Raw genomic sequence first — 23,003 nt, forward strand, 5'->3', positions numbered from 1 at the left:
AGTTTAAATTTTTGTTCCCTTCAGCTTTTCATTGCTTTTTTTCTTCTCAACATTGACAAAAGATTCAAGTATTTCTCTGTGCTTCCAGATTGTGTGCACATACCAAAATACTGGCCTGTCATGGAACATGCCATTCTTGTCACTTTCCAAAAGTGTTTTCCAATAGTGAACAGTTGAGTGTATTTTTTTTTAGTACTATTCCTGGTATGTATTGCATTTTATATTTCATCCTGGTTGGTAGTGCTTGTTTATATTCGTGCTGTTAAAAGTACTGACAGTTCTTCATTAAGTTCCAATATGCAGCTCGTTTAACTTTTGAAAATGACTTCACAATCTATTCAGTGAAGTTTACTAGCTTTTTTCATAATCTTGATTTGTTCCTAAATAAGCTGCAAAACCCTCTACCTATGTGTGTTTCGAAGTCTGTGGCTTATAAACTACTGAACGTGAATCTAAGGTCATAATAGCTTTAAAGAAAATTGCCAGGACCTAACCAGAGTAGTTGTTACATATGGATTTGTCACTTCTGAGTAATGACGTGGCCCTTTTCTGACCAAGTTTCAGTATGTACAGTACACAAATATGATTCTGTGTTGTGTCACCTTGAACCTTTTCTTACTTACTGGGGTCAGTTGAGAAAAGCTACCCAACAGGTCACTGAAGAAAAATGTACTCTTTTGAAAAGTGCCTAAGTGGCCGCCAAGGTGATGTGGCTGTATGGTCACTGACAGTACTCTGAGGTAAAAGTGTTTGTCTGAAAGATGCATCTTAGCCAGCAGGTATTTTAAGGAGAATGTTTCTAGGTAGTTTTTATGAAGATGTAATTTTGTATCAAGGTAAAATTATAGTGATATATCTTCCAGTTTTAAAGGTCATCACTTGATTGTATTTTATGAGCTGACACGTGATGCTGCTATAGAGGGTCTTCTGTTTTCAAAAATTGTGATGGAAATTAGTAGCAAGCATTTTCTGGACCTTTTGATTTATGTTCCTTCAGGCTCAAAGATCTCTTTCAGCAGGATCTCCTAATGCCATGGATTCTAGTGATTTGGTACTGACAAGAAACTGTCAGCACTGAGTGCTTGATCAGTATTGTTTTCTGAAATGGGCATTTTCCTCTGTGCTGCTGATCTAGCCCTCTAGCTTTTGATGTTTTCTGAGACTTTGAGTCTTAACACAGTGATATAGCTGTAATGATGTCACTTTTTCTAAGCATTTTATGAACATGCTGAAATATTTTGCAAACAGTGGGATTTATAGACTCTCATCTTGATATTTTACTCTGTGTGTCATTATGTTGAGGAGAGTAAAAGCTGAAAGACACTTTCTGCTGTCAGTGCAGGGATGCTGGATGTCAGCTGTTGGGTGGGAGTGGGCAGTTAAGCATTTTGTTTGTTGAAAAGCAAGCAATGTAGGATTGAAGACCGGGTTGTGTTGGCATAAAAACTGGACTATTTTGGTAAGATAACTTTTTAGCACTCTGACAGCCTAGTTTAAGATACTCAAAATCAATGAGTCTTTATGTATTGGATAATCAGTAATTTACATCTAAAACTTGGTATTTAAGTAGGTGAAAATGTGTTTCTTCAAATCCTTCAAGTCTGAAGGATTTCAGGCTGAAATAGTAGAACGCGACATCCTGTACAAGGAGGAGATGGAGACCCTTACTGCAGTGTTGCAGCATTAAGAATCTCTGAACAACTCTTAATTCCACATTAACAGTGTGCTGAATCTCAACAATTAGCATAGCACTTAATGTTACGAAGTTCTTGTCCTACTTTCCTTTCTCGTATTGTATATACTGCACTAGAAGATGGAGGCTTTGTTATGCTGTACTGCCCATGCCATCTTTTAAGGCAGGAATGCTGTCAGAATAACCTTAATAATGCTCTGTGCCAGGTTCACTATTTTTGGGTGCTACAAGATGTAGTCAGAAATGATAGCTGATAGTTCTGTGTTCTGAAGCAATTTTCAAATTTCTTAAAATTAGGCTGAGGTAGAATCACAGAATTGTAGAATCAGAGAATAGTTTGGGTTGTAAGAGACCTTTAAAGGTCATCCAGTCCAAATCTCCTGCAAAGAACAGGGACATCTTCAACCAGATGAGGTTGTTCCAAGCCCTGTACAATCTGGCCATGAATGTTTCCAGAGATGGGGCATCCATCTGCCCACTGCTCTGGGCAGTCTGTGCCAGTGTTTTGCCACCCTCATTGTGAAATAAGTTTTTCATTACATCTCACCTAGATCAGTCCTTCTTTAATTTAAAACCATTGCCCCTTGTCCTGTCGTGACAGGCCCTGCTAAAAAGTTTGTCCCCATTTTTCTTAAAGGCCCCTTTTAAGTATTGAAAGGCCACTATGAGGCCTTCCTGGAGTCGGTGTTCTCCAGGCTGAACAACCCCAGCTCTCTCAGCCTTTCCTCACAGCAGAGGTGCTCCAGCCCTCTGATCATCTTTTGTGGCCTCCTCTGGACCCACTTCAGTGGCTCGATGTCTTTGCTGTGCTGAGGACCCCAGAGCTGGACACAGTACTCCAGGTGGAATCCCCAGGTAACGTTCCTTCTGCCAAATAATACCAGTTACAGTTCATGTACACTACTGGCTGTTTACTTTGTACCTCTGGGGAGATGGGGACAATCACCGTAGTGACAGAAGTGTTTGGGTGAAAAAAAATCTCATAATCCTTAAACTTGCCATTCTCTGGGAACCAACAGTTTCTCCCAGCTCTGTGTTAAAGCCAGTTCTCTGGTTCTGCAGCACCTCCTTTAGGAGTAAGACTGAATGGTGGGGCTCAGCCTTGGTTTGCCACTGATAGAGACCAGAACCACCTGGTTTCTAGTTGTCATTTATGCCCCCTAACATTTGTCATCTTTTATGACTTAGTCATCCCTCTTTGTGTTGAAAGGAAGTAGATGTTTGTAGCTTGTAATTCATCTCATCCTGAAGTGGAGCCAGTAATAGCTCAGGTGAGCCACATCCCCTAAATGCCTTTTTCCCTCTGTAAAAGGTTTCTGGGTGGTGCCATTAAATGTATGTGTCTATATCAGAGACGTGTGGAGTTAGATTAAATTAATGCCGCATGTTGTAAAAAAAAAAGTTTGCTTATCTCTTCAGGGGGCTAAGGCAGAAGCCCACCCACTTCCAGGCTGATGGATGGACTGTACCAAGCTTGTTTCATTAGCTTTGAATACCATTTGCATCTGATGCCAGGCAGTCTGGTTGTAGCAGATACACAGAAAAGTTCTTAGCAGAAAAAGCCTCTTAAAACAAGGAAAGGCTGTTTATTAGGCAAAACCAGAACCCCTGTCACTGTCTAGATGTGCCCTGCTAGCCATTTATTTTGGTGGTATAGAAGTCTTCCCACATCTGGCCCCAGAAAATGACTAAAGAAGTTCAAAATTCTGGTAAAGGGTTTTCCTATAAAAGATTTCATATTCTTTTATTAGGTTTCTGCATCAAGTTATTTGCGTGTTAGAAGATTTAGAAGCAGTCTGTGTTCTCTGGATTTCTGTGCTTTATATCCTCCCTAAGAAAAAATGCCAAACTCTTTGAGACGGGGACATGACATAAAACCAAAATGTACCCCAAAAAAGGATACTGAAGTAACAAAGGCAGAATCTGAAATTCCAACATGGATGAGGAGACTCTCCTCAGTGTTTTCTGTTGAGCAAGTGGAAGTGCCTGACTAAATCTCTGGATGACTTCTGCTCTTCTTCATCCCTTTGGCAACCTTGAATTGTCTGCAAGACACAGTGAATGAAACTTAACTGCTGGTAATTTACTTCCTAACCAATCCCTTTTTTTCTTTCTCCTAAAATACAGTTGGTAAAAGGGAGGAACTTACAGAGGAAAGATGATAAATGTAGTTAAGTAACTTGTTCCAAAGTCTTTTTATCAGTAACTGACCTTCCAGCTTGAGAAGTTGTCCAGCTGTCCAAAAGGTAACCTTTGTTAATGTTGGCAATAGAAAAAAGGGGAAAAAAGTCAGTGTTCTACAGCTTTATCTTCAAATCCACTTTTGCTTTAGCATCCCAGATTTGCAGGTTAGAGGAATGAGGGACTAAACAAGAGGGAATTCTTGTTTAGTGGAGAAAAATACTGCCCCGGCACTGTTGGTGTTAACGTGGAAAAGCAGTGCAGGGAGCAACCCCCTTCATCCAGAGGATGATGCATTATGCACACACCTTCTGTGTTTGCTGGATTTTCATGTGGGTGATGTCTGCCTGAGGCACACTGGTGCAGAGCTCCGGAGGGAGTGCAGCTGTGTTATTGTTTGAGCAGGACTGCACCTTCAAAACAGGTTTTAAGAGACTGGTCTGTTGCTTCTCCTTACTTTTCTTTGTCTTTCTTTCTGTCATAGCCATGCAGTAGAACGGTTTCTTTATTTCCTTTTCTTACAGTCTAGTTAGCTGTTTCCCTTTAAAAAAAAAAAAGTGATGTGACTTTCTGTTGACATGGTTGTGAAATCACATGGTACATGGGAACCATCTGAGTAAAAACTCCTCAAGCCTCCTGACCGGGTGAACATAAACCTCTAGATTCTGCCTGGCAAATAGCCAAACCCAAAGCTCTGCAAAGGCCATCTGTAGGCCTTAGTTTCTGTTTCATTAGTTCCACCTGAACCTCTAACTCATCTTCTTAACAAGGCATTTCTGGTTTTATGTAATTGCTTATGCAGCAAGGTAATCATTCCTTTTCCCTGCCTCCTGTGTGTATGTCCCTGACTCATGCTCAGTCTCCCAAGTGGCTGTGGCTTGGGTGTTCTTTTCATAGGGTTAAAACTAACTTAATGTCAAGTCAACTGTAAAATGTTCTGGAAATTGAAAAGTCTGAAATTTAAGGCTCTGCAAATACATTGTATTTTGAAGAGAAAAATAAGAGGTGAAAATTGTCCACTATGTTTCTTTATCTGCATATGATGATTGGAACATGTGGAGCACTTCCATTTGTCAATATTTTTTCTTACTTCTGTTTTGCTGAAATAACCTTACAGAATTCCACAGTTCTTCCAAAATGCATACATGCTGGTTTTTTTATTTCCAAGTGGGTGTGTGTTTAAAAGATAAGAAAATAGGGAATTGACAATATTTGCCTTATAGACTAGGAATTGTAATCCTGCTTGTTCTTGGCTTACTGAAAGGAGGTTGCTGCAGTTTTGCCTTTATTTCTGTTTCTTTTCTGGGCCGATAAAATATAATTTATTTATTATCATACTTTTTTTTTTATATTCTGTTACTGTACTATGTAATAACTATAGTCTGAAAAAGTTGGTAAGATTTTCCTGAAATTGGCTAAGTTACAGGAAGCAAGGGTTACTTGATGACACAGGTCTCTGCAGATAATAGTTTTAATACTCTGAATGTAGCTGCTTTCCTTTCTTAATACTTTTGTGCCCACTCGCATTCCGGTTCACAGAGGCAGAATTGTTCCATTACATGCTGAATAGCAGTGTGGATGAAATGAGGAATTGAGGAAGAAAAATAATAGAATTATCTGTAGAAAAGAAGAAAAGTCCAAATCAGGTGACAGAGTAAAATAATAAGAGATATGGGAGCATGTTAAGATTGGATGAGGAAAGATGGTTTAGTAATTTGCTAAATGGGGGAGGGGGAAGTGGTTTTAATGGTTACACTCAGAAGTAGCAGGAAGTCGTGAGTCAGGCAAAGACACGCTCCCCAACTTGAGCACTAAATAAAGCAACGCTTACAGAGAAAAGTGGGGGTATTCAGGGGTCTGTGGTGTACCTTCTTAAAATAGAGAGGTCTCAAATCCTGTGTGTTGAATTTGTTCAGCTTGAACCATACTCCTTTCCTCTGCAGGCACCCAGAGCAAGACATTAAAATGATATAAGTAACTAAGAAGACAGGACATGAGTAAAACTAGTATTTCAGTATGTTGTGCTTAACCCTGTATAAAAGCATAGACTTTAGAAAGTTTAGGAAAGTGTGAGCTTTCCAGGGATTATACAGCTGTGCTTATTTCAACTTCATGACTTTGAAATACCATGTAGGATGTTGCATTATTAATTGGTGCCTTCCCTGCACCACTTAATTAGTTAGTTTGCTAGTTTTGTCACACTTTCTAGCAATCTTAAAATAATATTTAAATCATATTTGTTTTTACTAAGGGCTCTTAGCAGGACATTACTGAGACTGACAAATAAAGAAGTGTTTGGTTTTGGTTTGGTCTCTTGGAATCCAGTTTGTTGTATGTAGTGCAACTTGAACTTCCTGGACCCCTTGGGGAAAAAAAAAAAAAAGGATTAAAAAGAGGGAGTTAAGTAATGGGAAGTCCTTATTTGTGGCAGTGTGGGTTTTATGTGTTCGCTTGTTATATGTGAATTGGATCATCTGAGGCATGACTTGCGTTTCTCCATTTCGTTAAGAAACAAAGCCATCGAGCACTGAGAGAGTAAAGTTTGATCTCTGCTTAGAAAATGGCTTACAGCAGCAGCCATCCCCAGGGAAATTTGGGGTTTGCTGGGATCTGTCAGCCTCTCCTCCTCAGAGAGGCATTCCTAAACCCCAGGGAATCCCCTCCCCTAAAGTTCTGGAGTAAGCAGCGTGGAGGAATAATAAGCACTTCCTTCCTTTCTATTTTCAGTGACTGAACTAGAAAGTACCACAGTGCTGCAGCTCTGCTCACAGCACCGTCCTCTTCTGCTCACCTACCTCCCGGGCCTGCAGTTCTGCAAGGGGAGGCAGAGCAGCAATTCCAAGCTGAAAAAGAATTGTAAAAATGTCACCAGGATTATGGTAGACTGGCTTCATTATTCAATTTTGTATTTAATGTAACATTCAGTATTAAGTTCTCTGCAGGATTTTCACTACTCCCAGATTTATTTTTTCCTAGCAGTGTGTGTCAGGCTTCCCCCGCCCCCACTCTTGCAGCATGTTTGTTTTCCCAGGAAGGCATGGAGAGCAGCCTGATGTTTTGGATCTTGAGAGGCATTTTGGAGTTGTTGGAAGTGTCTCACTCCTTCCTCTGGTTTGGTGTAAACAGCTCTGCTGGCTGTCGCCCCGGGGAGGAGAACCTTTCAGCAGGAGGAATGGTGGCCAGCAAACAGGAGTGGGCATTGGATGTAAAATCCTTTTGGTGGCCAGAGCTGGAGACATTTTGTCAGGTACTGTGAGTGGCGATAATCAGTAAGAAAACCTTTCAAAGAACTGGAAATTGTTGTCAAAAGGATCTGCACTCCTCTGTGAATGTACTTTCAAGAGAGGTACTTTGCTAACAAATCTCAGTTTTCAAGTGGTGATATAAAACCTTTTATTTTAGTCAAACTGAATAATATTTCCTGGTCTTCTCCCCAGTTATATCTTTACAAGCTTTGCATTTGTATATTTCTTAAGCTTTGTTAAAAATAATAAAAACCTAACATTGAGCTTCTTAAAAAAAGTTGCAGTGTGTTATCTGAATTCAGAAGTATTCTTCCTGAAGTTTATTGATATTTAGGAAGGAAAAATTAATACCTGATGGGCTTTGTTAATCTTCTCTTTGGGAGAGATTTAAAGCAGACATTCTTTAGATTCTGACTGAAATCGCAGTCTTAAAAGTTCAATATGACTCATGAAATAAATTCTGATAAACTCACTTTAACATCAGTGTTTTGCATATTGCTTAATAAAATCACAGTGATGGAATGAAGATTGCTCTGATGGCAGGTTTCTTTCTGCTTTTGGCTCGAAGCTGCCTGTGGAACAGGCAGGTATGTAACATTGGGCACCTATCTATTGCTGTTTTGCATTTATAAAGCTGCAAGTCAACACATGAAAAGTTAGTGACTTTCCTTTCAAAATCAGTCCTACTTTTGTAATTGCAGTGGTAAACTTGAATACCCCTAACGTGAGTTTTAATTTAAACTCTTCTAATGTGCCCTGTTGTAGAAGCGTTCTTCAAAACACACAACTTTGTTTCTATCTGAGGGACTTTTTCCTGGCTTTCTGGATGCAGTTTGTATATTCTGTCATTGAAAATGGTTCTAATACATTATTGTAATTTCCAGGGTAGCATTAAAATGTATACATGGGATATGTGAGAAGGGGCTGCAAAATTATTTCCAACTAATTCCAGATACGGTATCTGATCCAAGTGATCCTCCTGATTCAAATGAAGGATGAGATAATGCTGAAAAAGACCAGGAACCTACCTACGCACTGGCAGTATTCCACTCCTACAGCATGCTGTAGTTGACCATAAATTGTTTAGTGTAGTTAAATTGGCTAAGTAGGTTGTTGCAATGTGGTGCCATTATGAGGCATTCACTTATTTGGGATTTGGCAGAAACCCAGTTTACATACGTGCAGAAAAGCAAAAAATAGCAGCTCCAGAATGTGTGTTTCATCTGTAGCCTGAAAGGAAAGCCATTGTACGGTTTGGGGGAAGAAAAAGCATGTCTATTTAAACAGAAGTATGTACTGGTTTACAGAGCTGTTAGCTGCACGATCTCTATGTGCTTGGGAGCTGCTGAGCTCCCTGAGCAGATGAGCTCTTGGCCACCAGGCCACAGGAGGTGTTTGTGGACATTGGTTGTTGGGAATAGGAGGAAGTGACGGTTGTGCCTGGGGCTTGATCATGGTACGGTTTTAGGTACATTCTGGAAAAGGAAAGCTACAAAAAGAGTTTGAAAGAAAGCTTCAGGGAGCAAAGAGGAAGAACAGCTTTATTGTGATTGCCCGGGAGTGAGCATGAGGAAAAGCAAAACCAAGAAAATTTGGCAGATTAGTCTGTGCATTATATCTAGTTGAAGCCATTGGTTTTTGCTTTGCATGTAACACTGTTACATGTTTTTTCATGTAAAAACACTGATACTAAACGACTGATACTTCTGTGTTGTTTTTTCCTGGGTTCTTATACATCTTATGGAGTGGAACTACAGATTTTCTGCAGACATGCAGGGGTAGGGTCCATTTTAGGGGGTTATGGGTCTGCTTTTCTGGTCAAATGTCATTTGTGATTGCAGTAATAATTTTCTTTGCTTCCACTTTGTATTAAGTTCTGAAGAGTTTTGATCACACTGAAAGTAAAGCTAAACAAATCGAAACAAGACCTTTAAACAAGGATAAAGGAGTAAATATTTGTATATCCTGCTCTCTGAACAGGTTTGGAAAGCCAAGCTCATTCTCAGTCAGGTACTCCTATGAATGAGACTATTCTTTCCTGCCTTGTCACAAAATTGTTTACATGATCAGAGGATTTTCATCTTAGAAAGCTACTACAGGAAAAGCTTCAGAACCGAATAAAGCATGAGGGAAGGGTTTTCACTAATGCAAGAGCAGTTTTTGTGAATGATCATAATTTAAGTCCCATCCTAACGTGCAAGCATGGTAGTATGTGCAGTTCATTTTTTCAGGTGTGGCTGACTAGGATGCTGTCAGCATCCACCAATAAACACCTGAAAACAATCTCGTTAGATTTATTACACATGGCAAAATCTGAGCTGGCTAACCCTAATTAAATTATATTTCCTATCAGTCTCCAGCCTTGCTCTCCAAAGATTCCCTTGTCCCAGAAATTTAATTAGAAGGATCAGGATGTATGGCCAAGTATTTGCATCTGCCACTGGAAAATGGATTCTGCTGAGGAATCTGATGATTCCTATTGGACTGCTTAGTCCATAGTGAACACTGATGATGTCAAGGCACTAATCAAGTTCCTAAGATTTTTAGTAACAGATTACTTGAAGATAGAAACTTGCTGTGACCGCATATTAACAGCTTTCAGGCTAGGAAAACTTACTTCAAGTTACTCCTTATATTTTTGGTAGTTGAGCTTTGGCTTAGTAGGGCATGTTCATTGACACTGAAGAAAAAAGGCACAATATTATTTGGGCTTTGCTTGCTTTTTCTTGGAATAGTTCACAAGCATATGTAGAAGGTGTGCTGTGGCTTCTGTGAGCCTTCCTCTTTTGCTACTGGCAGGAGTCAGTTGACTTCAAATCTAGATCTAAATCTGTGGGACCACAACTTTTGTCTGTCCATTATTCCGCTGGCCCTCAGTGCAATTCAACATGTTGTAGAATCTGACGCATATTTTCATGGTTCTGTCCTTTTCAGTTGGATCCCTCTTTAAATGTTTCTTTTCCTTTCTCTGCAGGGAATCTGGCGCATCCCCGTGGATGAGATCGACCGCCCGGGCAGTTTTGCGTCTCATATGAACCGCTCAATTGTCCTGTTGCTGAATGTGCTGTCACAGCTAAAGGATTACAACACCTTGCTCAAAGTCTCATCTATGCTGCAGAGGACCCCTGATCAGGGAAAGTACGATAGATTTATTTTAAGCCATTACTTTTTAAAGCTTTGAATATATTTTGTTCACTGTATGACTATTTTATTTAAAGCTGTTCTTTGTTTAGGAAAAAAAGTCTTTAGACAGATTCCCTTGGGAATATAGTGGAATGATGGTTAATTTTTCTCAGGATTACGATTCTTTAATACAGCCTAGAGTTTCTCTGCATTTCTGTTGCAACTCAGAGCAGCCTTAGAGGTGCCTTAACAGGCTTACAGAGGTGTTGTGTCACGTGGAGGGATTCGCTGGGGAAACAGAATGCTGTGATTTGTGCACCCTCTGCTCGCTCTTGCATAAGAGCTGAGTCCAGCGCAGGAGGTCACGGCCCAGCATCCTGCCTTCCTGTAATCCTTGATGGACTGAACAATGGTTATGTGCCTCTTGGCAGCTGATGCTATTTAAAAAGCTTATCCTGTTCAGGGGGTGATCTAATTTTAATTGCATTAACCTTATTTAAGAAAAAAGAAGCTATTAATGTGAGCTATATGTGGATTCCTATCAATGGGAAGACCATAATAAACATCCAAGGAAAACATAGAAGCAACTGAGGTAAAATTCTAGTAGGTTGCCCTGTGGGAAATGTTGAAATGAGTCTCTGGCAAATGCTTAAGAAATGAAACTTGAATGATTGATGGCAATAAGTTGGAGGCATTGAAGGTTTCTTCATGTGTTTTTGAGTGTGAGTGCATGTGAATTTGCATGGATTGTAGTGTGTCTGGGAATATGTCACTACTTGTTCAGCAAACTTGAGGGCAAAAATACTTTGACTTTTAGCATATCAGAAGAGCTGGACCATAGAAGGTTTAAATTCTGTCCTAAGCAAGCCCATAGCTGTACTAAAAATACTATGTTATTTATAAGTCTAGACTGAATTCAAAAAACAAATAATTTGACATGTTGGATCAGCCGGTGCCAGCCATGGTGAGCTGCAATCATTAGAGGAACTTAGCAGTGCAGATATTCTGGGTGTGTCTGGTATATGCTTGGAACAGCCCTATTTTTAAAAATAGGGAGGTTTTAGTTATTACTGAACTAATGAGGAGTCAGATGTTTATGGTTTGCTTTTCAGACAAAAGGTACAAAATTACCAAATTAACCTAAAATCATAGAGAGGAAATATGTGCATTAAAAATGTTGGCCTTCTGACTGAAATAGTACCCTTCAAAGTTACTTACTTGATTTGTAGCCCTCTCAATAAAACCAGCTAATTCTGAAATAGAAATTAAGTTTTCCATTAAACTTGATTAGGTGGAATTGACAGCTGGAAGGGTTTTCCTTGAAAGCAGACTAAAACTGTGTCAGAATACATTGAAATTATAGTGCTTTAGTAAATTAAATGAAGCTATGGAGTGAATGTTTTACACATACAATATAATTTTTTTGTAATACTAACTAGGAAAAAAGGTAGTAGCACACCCATGTGTTAGCTCTAAAAATCCTAGGTTCAAAGGCAGCTGATATGATCAAAGAGAGAGGATTTGCTGATGTCCTTAATCTCACATGCACGCTTTATCCAGAACATGAAAATCACCTGAGAGTTCAACATAGCTTTGTGTAACTATAATACTCCTTTTCAAAAAAAAGGATTGAATTAAAAGCTGGTATTTGAGGGGCACAGAAGGCTTTATACAAGAAAACTGTAAATCTGGTTGCTTGGTTTGCTCTGGGTTTGGTTGTTTGGTGTTTTCCCATTTCTCCCCTTCCCTCTGTTTGTAGCCCATGCTGTCTTCTGCTTTGTTTGTGTCATCTTTGATGCTTGTGGTAAGGGGGGAAGTGGAGGGAAACAGAGCTAAAATGTTATATCCCTGTATTGTTATATTTCAATATGCACCTGTATATGTTTTGTTTGCTTTCTTCTTGTTTTAAAGTTGTTGTGTTGGCTTTTTCTTGTTTTTCTTTCAATGTACTGGTTCTTGCTTTTAGAGTCCTGTAAGCTTTTGGCAGTTAACTTCATTTCTGCTCTCTTGCTGTGGCACAGGAAGTACTTGCGTGATGCAGATCGCCAGGTTCTGGCCCAACAAGCCTTTGTGCTCACAGTGAAAGTGCTGGAGGACACTCTCAACGATCTCACACAGGTGAGGCAGCATTGCACTTTATGGTTGTAATTTAGTAATTAGGTTTTGCAGTGTTCAGTTTACTCATTCCTTAGATCTCCTGAGACTGAAGGGCTACATTTATAAGCACTAACTTCTAATGCCTTTTCTTTATATGCCACTACACAGAAAATTTTCTTCCAGCATTGTTGTTTTTTGGTTTTGAAATTCAGTAACAAATACAGTTTTTAAAAATGGATTGCAGTAAGTTTGGTCTGACTGTTGCTTAATCTTCAAATAATGGTAGATACATGTAGTGTACAAGAGCTCCATTTTCGGGTGGGATCTATAGAAAATTTCCTTTAAAAATGAACTAAGATTCCTCTTGCAAAACAGATAACTCGGTCTTACATGCCTAGCCACTTTTCACTGCTAGTCCTTGACAGCACCACACTCATTATTACATATAATTGTAATCTAGATTTAGTTTTTAAAGGTCATATAGAAGCTAATCAGTTTCCAGGTTAAGGGATCTGGATATTGGAGCTTTACTTGGTAAATACATTCAAGGAAGAACTTGTTCCTAAGGGTTTTCCAAGTTAATAGACTGCAGGTTTAACAAATTAAATGAAAACATCCTCAAGAACCCTGGAACTCTGTGTATGAAATAGTTTGTTCATAAATCTGGATGGAAGAATTGTATCATTATCAATTTTTGAAAGAAGAGATGATGTACTGAGGTTTTCTACCTTTGGAACATCACTGAAGTAAAGGTACAAAAATTAAAATACTATAGCAGGGTTTTGCCTACTTCTTGATCTATTTACCAGAAGGTTATGTATGAACGATAGGAAAGATTCTTAAATTTGAGGTTGATCTGCAGCTGCCAAAAGAAACAGGTTTGGTTTTGATTTCAATATGTTAGAAGAAAAATTTGTGCAATTAAAACCTTGCATTTCATTTAGTTGGATCCCTTAGCATGGACTGAAGTAGTGAGGGAAAATAAACATTGTGGCTTCAGTTCAGCCTGAGCTGCTGACACTTCTCTGTGGTGTTTTCACGTATTAAAATACTTCTAATTGTAAGATTTGAGGCCTGGATTAATTAATATTAAGGAACAAAAAAGAATGAACATAGAATAAATGCATTTTCTTCAGCAGAAGCAATAATGAAAGGTATGTGTCAATATTTATGATAGTCACAGCTGCGCTCAAATGCTTTCTGATTTCAATGATAACAGAGAAGAATGACTTCTTTTATTAAGGTTTCAGAAGATCAGGGTTCCAAGTCTTCTAGCCTTGCTTCAGGAAGGATGACAACAGACGTCTCCAATAAAACTAGTGCTGAAGAGGGAAAAGATGTCCTTCCCAAAAAGCCAGTTTTATCAGATGGAGTAGTACATAGTACTGAAAATGGAGTAAAGGAAGTGACCCAGGGACAAATTCCCAATGCTATGGACGTATTGGAGCAAGAGGACAGGAATGACAAGGAGATTAAAGAGCTTCCTGGTCCTGGCTCAGTTGAGCCTATGGATTTTGATGGCTATTCCAATGACCCTGAAAAAATTGATTCTTCATGTAAACGCAGTGAGCCAGACCGTCCCCAGTCCAGCAGGATCTCAAAGGACAGAGCACCAGAGAGCCGGACTCCAGAACTTTCCTTGGAAGAGCTAAGTATCAGCTCAAAACACCAGCAGCAGGCAGCTAAAGGAATAGTGCAAGCAGTACCTACAGAAGAACCTGTCCAGAGGTCAAGCAGGAAGAGGAAATTACTTGAGGATGTGGAGTCTGGAAAAACACTTCTGCTTGATGCTTATCGAGTCTGGCAGCAAGGTCAGAAGGTTATGGCCTATGATCTGGGCAGAATTGAGAAGATCATGTCTGAAACGTACATGCTGATTAAGCAGGTATTGTATGACTAATTGTCATTTCTCTATGTGGCCTCAGACATGGTTTTAGGATATAACAGGAATTGCTAAACCAAGCAGTATAAAATAGGCCCTGTATCTGTTTAAAACTTGGGGAGATAAACATCTCCCAAAGAACCATTCTCTTGACAAGACCGTTGCTGCGGATGGGGAGTAGGACCCTCCATGTTTTGAAACTAAATTTCTGAAATGAGTTAAGAGCTGTAGTACCAGTTACGTGGTATTTGTTCCTGCTAAATGTTAGTTTGAATTGAGAGAGCTGAGTATTTATCTTGGGATATATGCTCCTCAGTAAATTAAGGTCAGCGTTCTGCTGTAGAAGTACTGCTTCTTCCCCTTGCTCCCATGCTCTACATCCCCATTTCATCTCAATTTAATTAGATTTATACATTAGCTAAGTAATTATTACTTCATTAGTTGTGATTCTGTGTTCAGGTGGATGAAGAAGCAGCACTTGAACAGGCAGTCAAGTTTTGCCAGGTGCATATGGGAGCATCAGCACAGAAACAGGTAAGCTCTGAAGCCTTTGACTGCTGCTAACAAGCTTTTATGAGTCTGTACAGGCAAATCTGTTGCTCAGTGTCTGCAGCACCTAGAAATACCTACTTTCCTTGTATTGGTGTCATCTAAGATAAGTTGGGCTACATTAGTAGGAGGATCATCCCCTTTATTAGGGTCATTGCTACTGTTTATGTCAGGCTTGAAGAATAGTTTTCGTGCTCAAAAGCTGTTGGGGAAACCCCAAACCATCTTCAAATTGAAATATTTATGGCACACTACAATTTTCCTGATGTCCACGTCATATCCCAGCGTTTCATGGGTGGTAATTACTTCTCTCTGCTCCTTAAGGGCTACAACCTCATCAGCTCTTCCCTTGCTAACATTGCACTCTGCTCCAGAGATACCAGATAGCTTTTCTTTCAACGTGCATGTTTGAGAATCTGATTTTAACTCTGTTAAAAACAAACTGTTACTCAGTTTGTTTTTAGTTTGTAGTTTCTGGGTTTATCCAGCAAACAATTATAAGGGCTTTAAAGGGATCATTATTTATCTGTCCTTAATGTGAAATCAAAGCCAAGAAGAAAACTGGATGAATGACATATTCAGTGGTATTCATTTTGCAGCCCCAAAGTATTTACTAGATTTGTATTTTCCATAATTTTTCTTCAGTTAAAATGTGCTTTTGTATAGTGCACCTCTTAGCAGAGTAATAGGAGAGGATGTAAGAGAAATGATAGGTTTTTTTCTTTGTTAGGTTTTCACGGAAGTAACTTTCTCCAATTTGTGCCCCTCAGGAAGTCAGTAACATTGTTCCATTGAACTATAGAAATGAACAGAAATGTCAAGAGAAGTATTTATTCTAGTAGACATGTTTGCTTGCTTGTAGTCTGGTATTTCAGGTTTAAATTTTTTTTAATAAATAAATGTTAGCTCAGCATGGTAAGCCTTTTTCAGTTTATTTTGGGGAAAAAATAGACGTCATCACACTGTGATTTATGACTTCAAAATAAAAAGAATTTGCTAATAAGCTTCTTTAAAAAGTAATGCTACCGTTGCTTTTTTGGATGTGTTCACCTTTTTAAAAAACACTCCCCAAATTCTCGTGTGTCAGCCCAGTTCCTTGCTGGGCTTTCTTGAAGGTTCTGGGAATGTGATTGCTATTCAAGCTCTTCCAGCAGAGTCAGTGGTTACTCAGGCATGTGACAAAACGTGAGAATGGTGAAAAACCTACACACAAACTAATCTCTAGTGTAGACACAATAGGTGAGCTTGAATTTAACAGCACTGGAAGCAGTAAGATTTCCTGTTAAATCACTTGAAATAAAACATACCCCTTAACATGCTGCACTTGGAAGCTTGGAAGCTTTCCCTTTTAGGAAGCAGTCCCAGCTAACGAGCTTATTACATCCTGCAGTATCATTTTCATCTGCTTCTAGCAGGATCTTGCAAGCTGTGTGAAGCTGCTCGTATAGCACTATGAATTAGTGTGGAGACACAGGAATAGCCACTCTTGTAGACATCTGTCTGTTTTCAACAGCCTGAATCCTGTTTTATTTAAAATTGGCAAGTATTTGCCTTCTGTAAGCAAATGATGTCATGTATAGAGCTGCTGCAGCCCAGGGAAATGCTTTGTTCCTGGATAGTTTGAGTGGGTTTGCAGGGCCTGCAAATAAGTGGCCTTCAGTCACTTATCCAAGAAATTGACAGTAAAAAAAAAAAAAAAGTGAGCACAGAATCCACCTTGATATATGTCTTTCTCAGCTGGCTGTTGTATTTTACAGTTCCAGGCATTATATGGTTTCTTTATGAAAGTTTTCACTTGCTACTAAAATTAGGCATTACTTAAATTCTGGCTTTTCTACTTTCTTCCAGACCAGTCAGTTTTTAACCTAAGTATTTAACAACTGTGTTAAAATCTACTTCTCTGCCTCTTCAGGCACAAGCAGGAAACACTACAGCAATCAGTAAGCAGAACTGGACAAAGTGGGTCCTTACACTTTTGTGATGAGATCTAATCTTTTTAATAGCTTGGCAATGCTGTGACCCTTTGACTTGGTTTCAGAAATCCTCTGTAGTCGTCACGAGTGATGCACTGTTAACATGTTTCAAGCCAATGAGAGGCACATCACCTTCTATAAAGTCAGCTAAAAACATGGAAAGTGGCTTAGAAAGGTTGGCTTCCAGCTTTGAAAAAGGCAGAAAAAGTGGTACAAAACCTTGCTATGATAAGTTCCAGTGCTCCTGGGGGACTGGAGAAATTGGAGTGTTTTCCATAGGGAGATTCCAGTAACTGATATAAAACTGTATTCTACGTAAGTTGCTGGGACATTTCTTTCAGTATTCCATATTAATACTTTTTTTAAGTGATAGATTCATCAACTTCAGCACATTTTGGTTCACAGTTTACAGAGTGGTGATGCAACATTCTTAAGTGCTGATATTAATGCTGTTGTAGAGAACAGGTGTGGCCAAAAGCAATTCCTCCACTTTTTGTTCTTTGCAGTTTAAGTTCTTAAGTGTGAACAAGACTTTTGATATACGTGTATCAAATGGGCTGAAATCCAGTGGTGGTTGCTGTGTCATTAGTAGTCAAGTAACTAAAGTTACACTGGAGATTAACTGACTTTCTGATCAAGCAGCATTTTGAAGGTTTCTTGTTCTTTTCTTTGATTTTTCTATCTGAGAATGTTATCTAAAAGATTTGCAGAGATCCTGAAAGCAGTCATCTATTGCTCTGAGTTATATTTTTAGTCTTGCCAACTGTGATTTTCATATGAAATTAATGGTCCCTGGAAATGGAATATGAAGGAGGCCTTGTTGAGGGAGAATGAAAGATTGAGGCAGACTAGTTCGATTTTGAAGTAGCATTTTACTTAAATATGTGGTTCTTAGGATCAAGGAGGGGACATATTGGCAGAGAGCAGTTTTAAGTATTCTAGATAATTAGAGAATTCCTAATAAGCCTTTCCACTGACTGCCTAAAATTGCTCTTACTAAATTCTTCATTTTATGCTGTTAAAGACATACTGATATGGGAAAGTTACTGCAGTACAAGCCAGGATGAAGCTTTGTATTGCACAGATTATTCTATAAGTGCACGTGGAGATACTTCAGTTTAAAGACCCATCTGTCTTCTTTTTTCCTGCAATCTGAAAAGGTATTTTTATTACTGTGGACTTAGTATTGAATTCCTTAATACTAAAATTAAACCTTTCACCAGTGTTGAAAGTCATGACAGTTAAAACTCTGTGGTTGTGTGTTGGGATATAATGTACCACTAATCCTGAGAACTGAATTTATATAAAACAAATATCTTAAAACATTGCAAAAATCAACATTGCACAGAGGGCTGGATTTAACATCTCTAAAAATACAAGAATTTTCAGAGGCAAAGTTCCAAAATGCCACTAAGTCCCAAGTCATGTGTTGTGACCCCTGAGAATATGGGACTCTATGTAGAAAGCCCTAGTAATGGGTAGTGTTGTAGGAGCTGAAATTTCTATTGGCTCTTCAAGGTGTAGTATATCATCTAAATGTCATGAGAAGGGACTATTTCAGCATTGCTGAGTTATTTAAGACTCACTGTTGCCTTAGCCAAAAAATCCTTGCTCTGGGACCAACTCCATCCCTGAAGTGTCAGGGAGAGAAAGGAAATTTTCAACTGCTCTTTCCTGCTCCAACTGCCAAGCCTTGAGCTCTTCCTGCTTGGTTCTGACTGATCAAATCTTCCCTTTCAGCTTTTGCTTCACTCACCTCTTCCAAAGTAACACACCCATGACCATCTCCCACTGGCTGATGCCAAACTCCAAGTGCTTTTCCCATTTCCCTGTCTCAACCTACAGTCAAAACTCATCAGCAGATTTCAGTGTCAGGTCTAATTAAAACTGATGCTTCATGAAGCTACCACCAGAATCAAAACAATGATTTTTATTATAAACACAATCAGGTTATGTGAACGAGCTGTGCCTTTCAGGCTCCTGGCAGGCTGCCAGGGTGATCCCTGATTTTATAAAGTTTTGTTGCTACTGTAATATAAAAGTGGTAGTTCCTGAGGGAAGGTGCTGTTTTAGTGCTCTTACTGCCCTTCTCTGGTTCCAAAACAGGGGTCGTGTTTTCTCCTTCCACCAGTGTTTACCTCTTCCCAGGGCTGGTGAGGAGTAGTCTGAATCCACAACATTGTACTGAAGAATTTTATGGGATCATTTGTGGGTTTGGTCTATGGGGGCTGCAGCTGAAACCACACACAACAAGTTCAGATTGACTCTGGAGCATGGGTCTAGTGATGGTACAGTCCCTATGTTGGACCTTACAGTGAATGTGATATTTCACTTGGAATAGGAAAAAACTTTTCTTCTGTGGGTGAAGCTAGAGGCACTCCCGTGGATTTTTCCCCTTCTGCTGTGGAATGCCGTCAGCACTGCAGTGACATGGGCTCTCAGGCATTTTTCTTCAAGGAGAAAACTTGAGAGTGACTTGTTTGAACTGCTTTGGGTGTCTAGAGCGTTTTCTTCTCGAATTCTCACATTAAAAAACCCCCACAAAGCAACAAACCACCAAGCTGTTCTCTTCAGGAAACAGCTAAAAACCTTCTGTAAAGGCACTTTGCCGGGAATGGGAGGAGATTAGGAGAATATTAAATAATTAGAAAATAATCATCTTCTACCTCATGTGTTTTCTCCCCCTTTTTGTTCCACCCACATGCTGCTAATTTTCATCTTTTCTTCCTGCACATCAAGACGTCAGAGACTGCTTACAGAAAAAGTTGTTTTTCCTGAGTTGTCTGTATGCTTTATTAATGCAGCAAAGATGACAAGAAAGGAGGGGGAAGGAGGAGGTGGGGATGGGGGGGGGACAAAAGGACGAGCTCTTTCATGGTCTCCTACCAAAGGGTGACCATTTTGTTCACTATTGCATTTGCCAGTTGCCATGGCATCCCCCTCTCACTCTATCCTGGAGGTGTATTCTTGATATAATTAACAGCTCTCCTCCTTCTGTCTCCTGCAGAAAGCAATCATTAAGTGAACATGAAGGAAAGAAAAGACACTTTTTATCTTTTACTTTGTATATTAATGTTGTTCATCCTGCTACCTGATCTCTTTTGGTCCAATAATGATGTTTTTGTGTATGAAAGTGTTGCTGCAATATGGCTGCCTGTGTAGAGCAGGACATGAAGCCCCTGCATGCATTTGTGTAAATAGGGGATTTAGTAAGGCTAGAGTTCAATCATATGTATCTAAACCTTTGTTATTTTCTGTATATAAAGGATCTTAAGAAATACGAGGTTCTTCAGAATCTTGATCATGGATACTGCTGGTATTTCTGATGCACCTAGAGGAAAACTTCTGAATGAGATTTCTTTTAAATGCTGCTGTAGAGAGATTGGTGGGGGGAAGAATGAATAGGCATAATTTAATTAAAACACAATATTGAGCAGGAGTTGGAGTGGTACTGCTGTGGAATGTGGCCAGCATATTGTTCAGTCAGTTTGTGAGACAGCTTCCAGGCTTCGTGGGGATGTGCTGGTATCCTTCTAAAAAGGCACACCTTTGTGTGAGGTGGATTCTGACTTCAGTCCCACTAGAGTGCTAAACTCAGGCATGGGAGTAATTAAAAAAAAAAAAAAATTGTAAAAGTAATTAAAAAAACCCAAAACCAAAAAAAACCCGAAACAACAAAAAACAAACAAACAAAAAATTGTTATGTAACAGTTGCAGTTCCAGCATTTTTCATTAGGAAACTTTTGTTGGGAAAACTGTCACTTTCCCTTTCTTCGGAACATTTGGTTGCTAATTTTTTCCACAGCCGCAGAGCAGTGAGCCCTCCCAAGAGCAGTAGTGGGAAGGTTGCTGTAGGATTTCTTTGTTTTTTGACAAATGTTTTGAAAAAACATTAAGTGTGGTAAAAATAAACCCTTGGTCAGGTTCTCTGGTTTGTGACTTCACAGGTTACAAAGTAAAATTTTTCTTATGTTTTATCTTAATGCTCTATTTCTTTTTGCTGCTGCTGTTGTCTCACTACTGAAGTGCCTCACTGGGAAACTGGGAGCTATTTTTTTCCAGTAACATCTGTGAAAAAATTCTGCACTTTTGCTGATAATTTTATTGGTGGAAGGCTGTCCCAGAGCTGGATTTCCAGCATTTTCCTAACTTCTTTTTACATAAGCTTTCAACATGGGAAGGGTTTGTCCATCACCTCCGTGAAGCTGAATGAACTCTTTGAGGAGTATGCTGAAATAGTCAAGGTTCTAACAAATAAGGAGACTGTTTTTGTAACCTAAGTAAGAAATAGTCACAATTCACACAGACATGCATCCTAATTATTCATTTAAATTTCATCTTTATACATTCTTCAAAATAAGAAACAATTTTTGCTAAGTTTTTTATAGAAGAGAAATAAGATAGTGGGGTCTTTATGGAACCAGTGGATCATCCATTACACATAATTTGGATATTAATAAGCCTTAAATATTTCTTCCATCCACTTTGATATAGTAGCCCATACAAAATTAGTACTGCATACCCTTCAGTGCCTCATGTGTTTTTTAAAAACCTAGAAGGAAGTCCAGTCTTGACTAGAGGAACCTGTAATTACAATGAAAGACAGGAAGAAGTCAGATAAAAGATTTTTTATCTTAATTCAGTTATATGCACTTGTTCTGTAAGTAACACTAAATGTGAGAAAAGATTTGTTTCTTCTTGGTGACTGAAGCCACTTTGTAATAGTGGTAGTAACAGAGGCACTGAGCGTGGTGAGATGGATTGGAGAGGGGAAAAGGAGAAGTTCTGACTCAGTCAGAACAGACTAAATTTTGAGTTAATGCCACAGCAAAGTAAAAACTAAAAAACAATCTTCTGATGAGAAACCACATAAAACACTGGTAAAGGATTGTCATTGCCTCTGTTTCCTACTATCTGTCTGTGGAAAACAGTCTTTATTATGCCTTACTGGTGGTTTAGCAGTAGAGATAGATGAACATTGAAGGCTTCTGGTAAATCCACGACTTGCTGTAGTGAGTTTTTCTGGGTTTATTTCCCAGCTGGGTGTTAGGAGGTCCTGTGTTTTCTTGGAGATCTGCAGGATGATGAAATGTGGCCCCGTAAGTCCTGAGCAGTGTAGTTAGTGACACTGCCCTGAGCTGGGTTTTGTGAGTAGCATCACTTACTGATCAGAGGTGCTGGAATTCTTGCCCCTACACTAAACCCAAAATCTTTTAAAGAACACGTGCCTCACTGTGATGCTCATTTTAGCTTTGTTCTTACAGCTTTTGGATGGTCTTCAGTTTCTGAGTGCAGTAAAAATACATGAAGCAGGTTTAAATCACTTTTCTTAGGCTCTGTGAGTTGCAGAGTGCGCAGTAGACAACAATGGGTTTTTTAATGCTTGGCTCTTACGTTAAAGAAAGCTTTCTCCTTTTTCTTCCACCCCCATCCCCCCTTTTGAGAAAACAAAGTCAGTGTGAGATTTTTTTTATTTTTCCTTCCTAAGTCTCTGTTTCATTGGGTTGAGAAGAACCTGTCTGTTTACAGCAGCCTGAGACAACTTTTTACCAGGTCACATCTGGAAAGTCCTCTTTAAAGTCATAAACACAGTAATCTTCTTGTTGCTTTCTTCTGTATAAGGCTGCACTTTTTGACTACATATTAGACTTTTTGGTCATGGTTTTCCCAAGTCAGAAACATCATGTTAGTTTCAGCTTTATTCTTTCTTGCAAATAAAATGATTCAATTCTGTGGAAAAAGAGCTGGGATACTTCATCCTGGTAGGGAGAAGAATAATGGAGGATAAGGTTATGAATTGTGGTCTTCAGCAGAAAGGAAGGAACCAGACAAGAGGCACCATTTAAAGTTGCAGCAGGAGAAATTTGGATGAAGTGATTGGAAACAAATGTTCACTGAGAAGGTGGTAAAACACTAGAACAGGGGCCTGGAGAGGCTGTTGAATCTCCTTCCTTGGCAGTATTTGGACTGGACTGGCCCTGGGCCCTCAGTAAACTGGTCGAACTGGGAAATCAGCTCTGCTTTGAGCAGGAAGTTGGACTAGAGACCTCCAGAGGTCCCTTCCAGCAGGAATTATTCCATGGGGTTGCTCTCTTCCTCTAATCATTTTTCGTCTGAATACCATCCAAATATTGCTGAGTTACTTTCCAAATGTCCTCTTTCTGGCTCTGGAAATAGCTGTGCATTTTTGTAGAAATCCAGTTTTTGAGGTGCAGATATATTTTTAACATATATGTACCTAAGTACTAGTACCTTCATGT

At 39.2% G+C, this 23,003-nt stretch overlaps 1 protein-coding gene across 6 annotated transcripts in view; it reads left to right on the forward strand.

The window, feature by feature from the left end:
* The window catches only part of CABIN1 (calcineurin binding protein 1), a 107,549-nt gene that overhangs the window by 66,581 nt on the left and 17,965 nt on the right, over positions 1-23,003 (forward strand). For all 6 annotated transcript variants that reach the window (XM_010398137.3, XM_010398142.3, XM_010398138.3 and 3 more), the window contains exons 31-34: positions 10,094-10,257; positions 12,264-12,360; positions 13,583-14,224; positions 14,681-14,755. In XM_010398137.3, the coding sequence (XP_010396439.1) occupies positions 10,094-10,257; positions 12,264-12,360; positions 13,583-14,224; positions 14,681-14,755 (978 nt within the window). The remainder of the gene's footprint in view (positions 1-10,093; positions 10,258-12,263; positions 12,361-13,582; positions 14,225-14,680; positions 14,756-23,003) is intronic.

This window comes from Corvus cornix, chromosome 15 (assembly GCF_000738735.6).
Source record: "Corvus cornix cornix isolate S_Up_H32 chromosome 15, ASM73873v5, whole genome shotgun sequence".
In the NCBI taxonomy this organism is placed as follows: domain Eukaryota; kingdom Metazoa; phylum Chordata; class Aves; order Passeriformes; family Corvidae; genus Corvus; species Corvus cornix.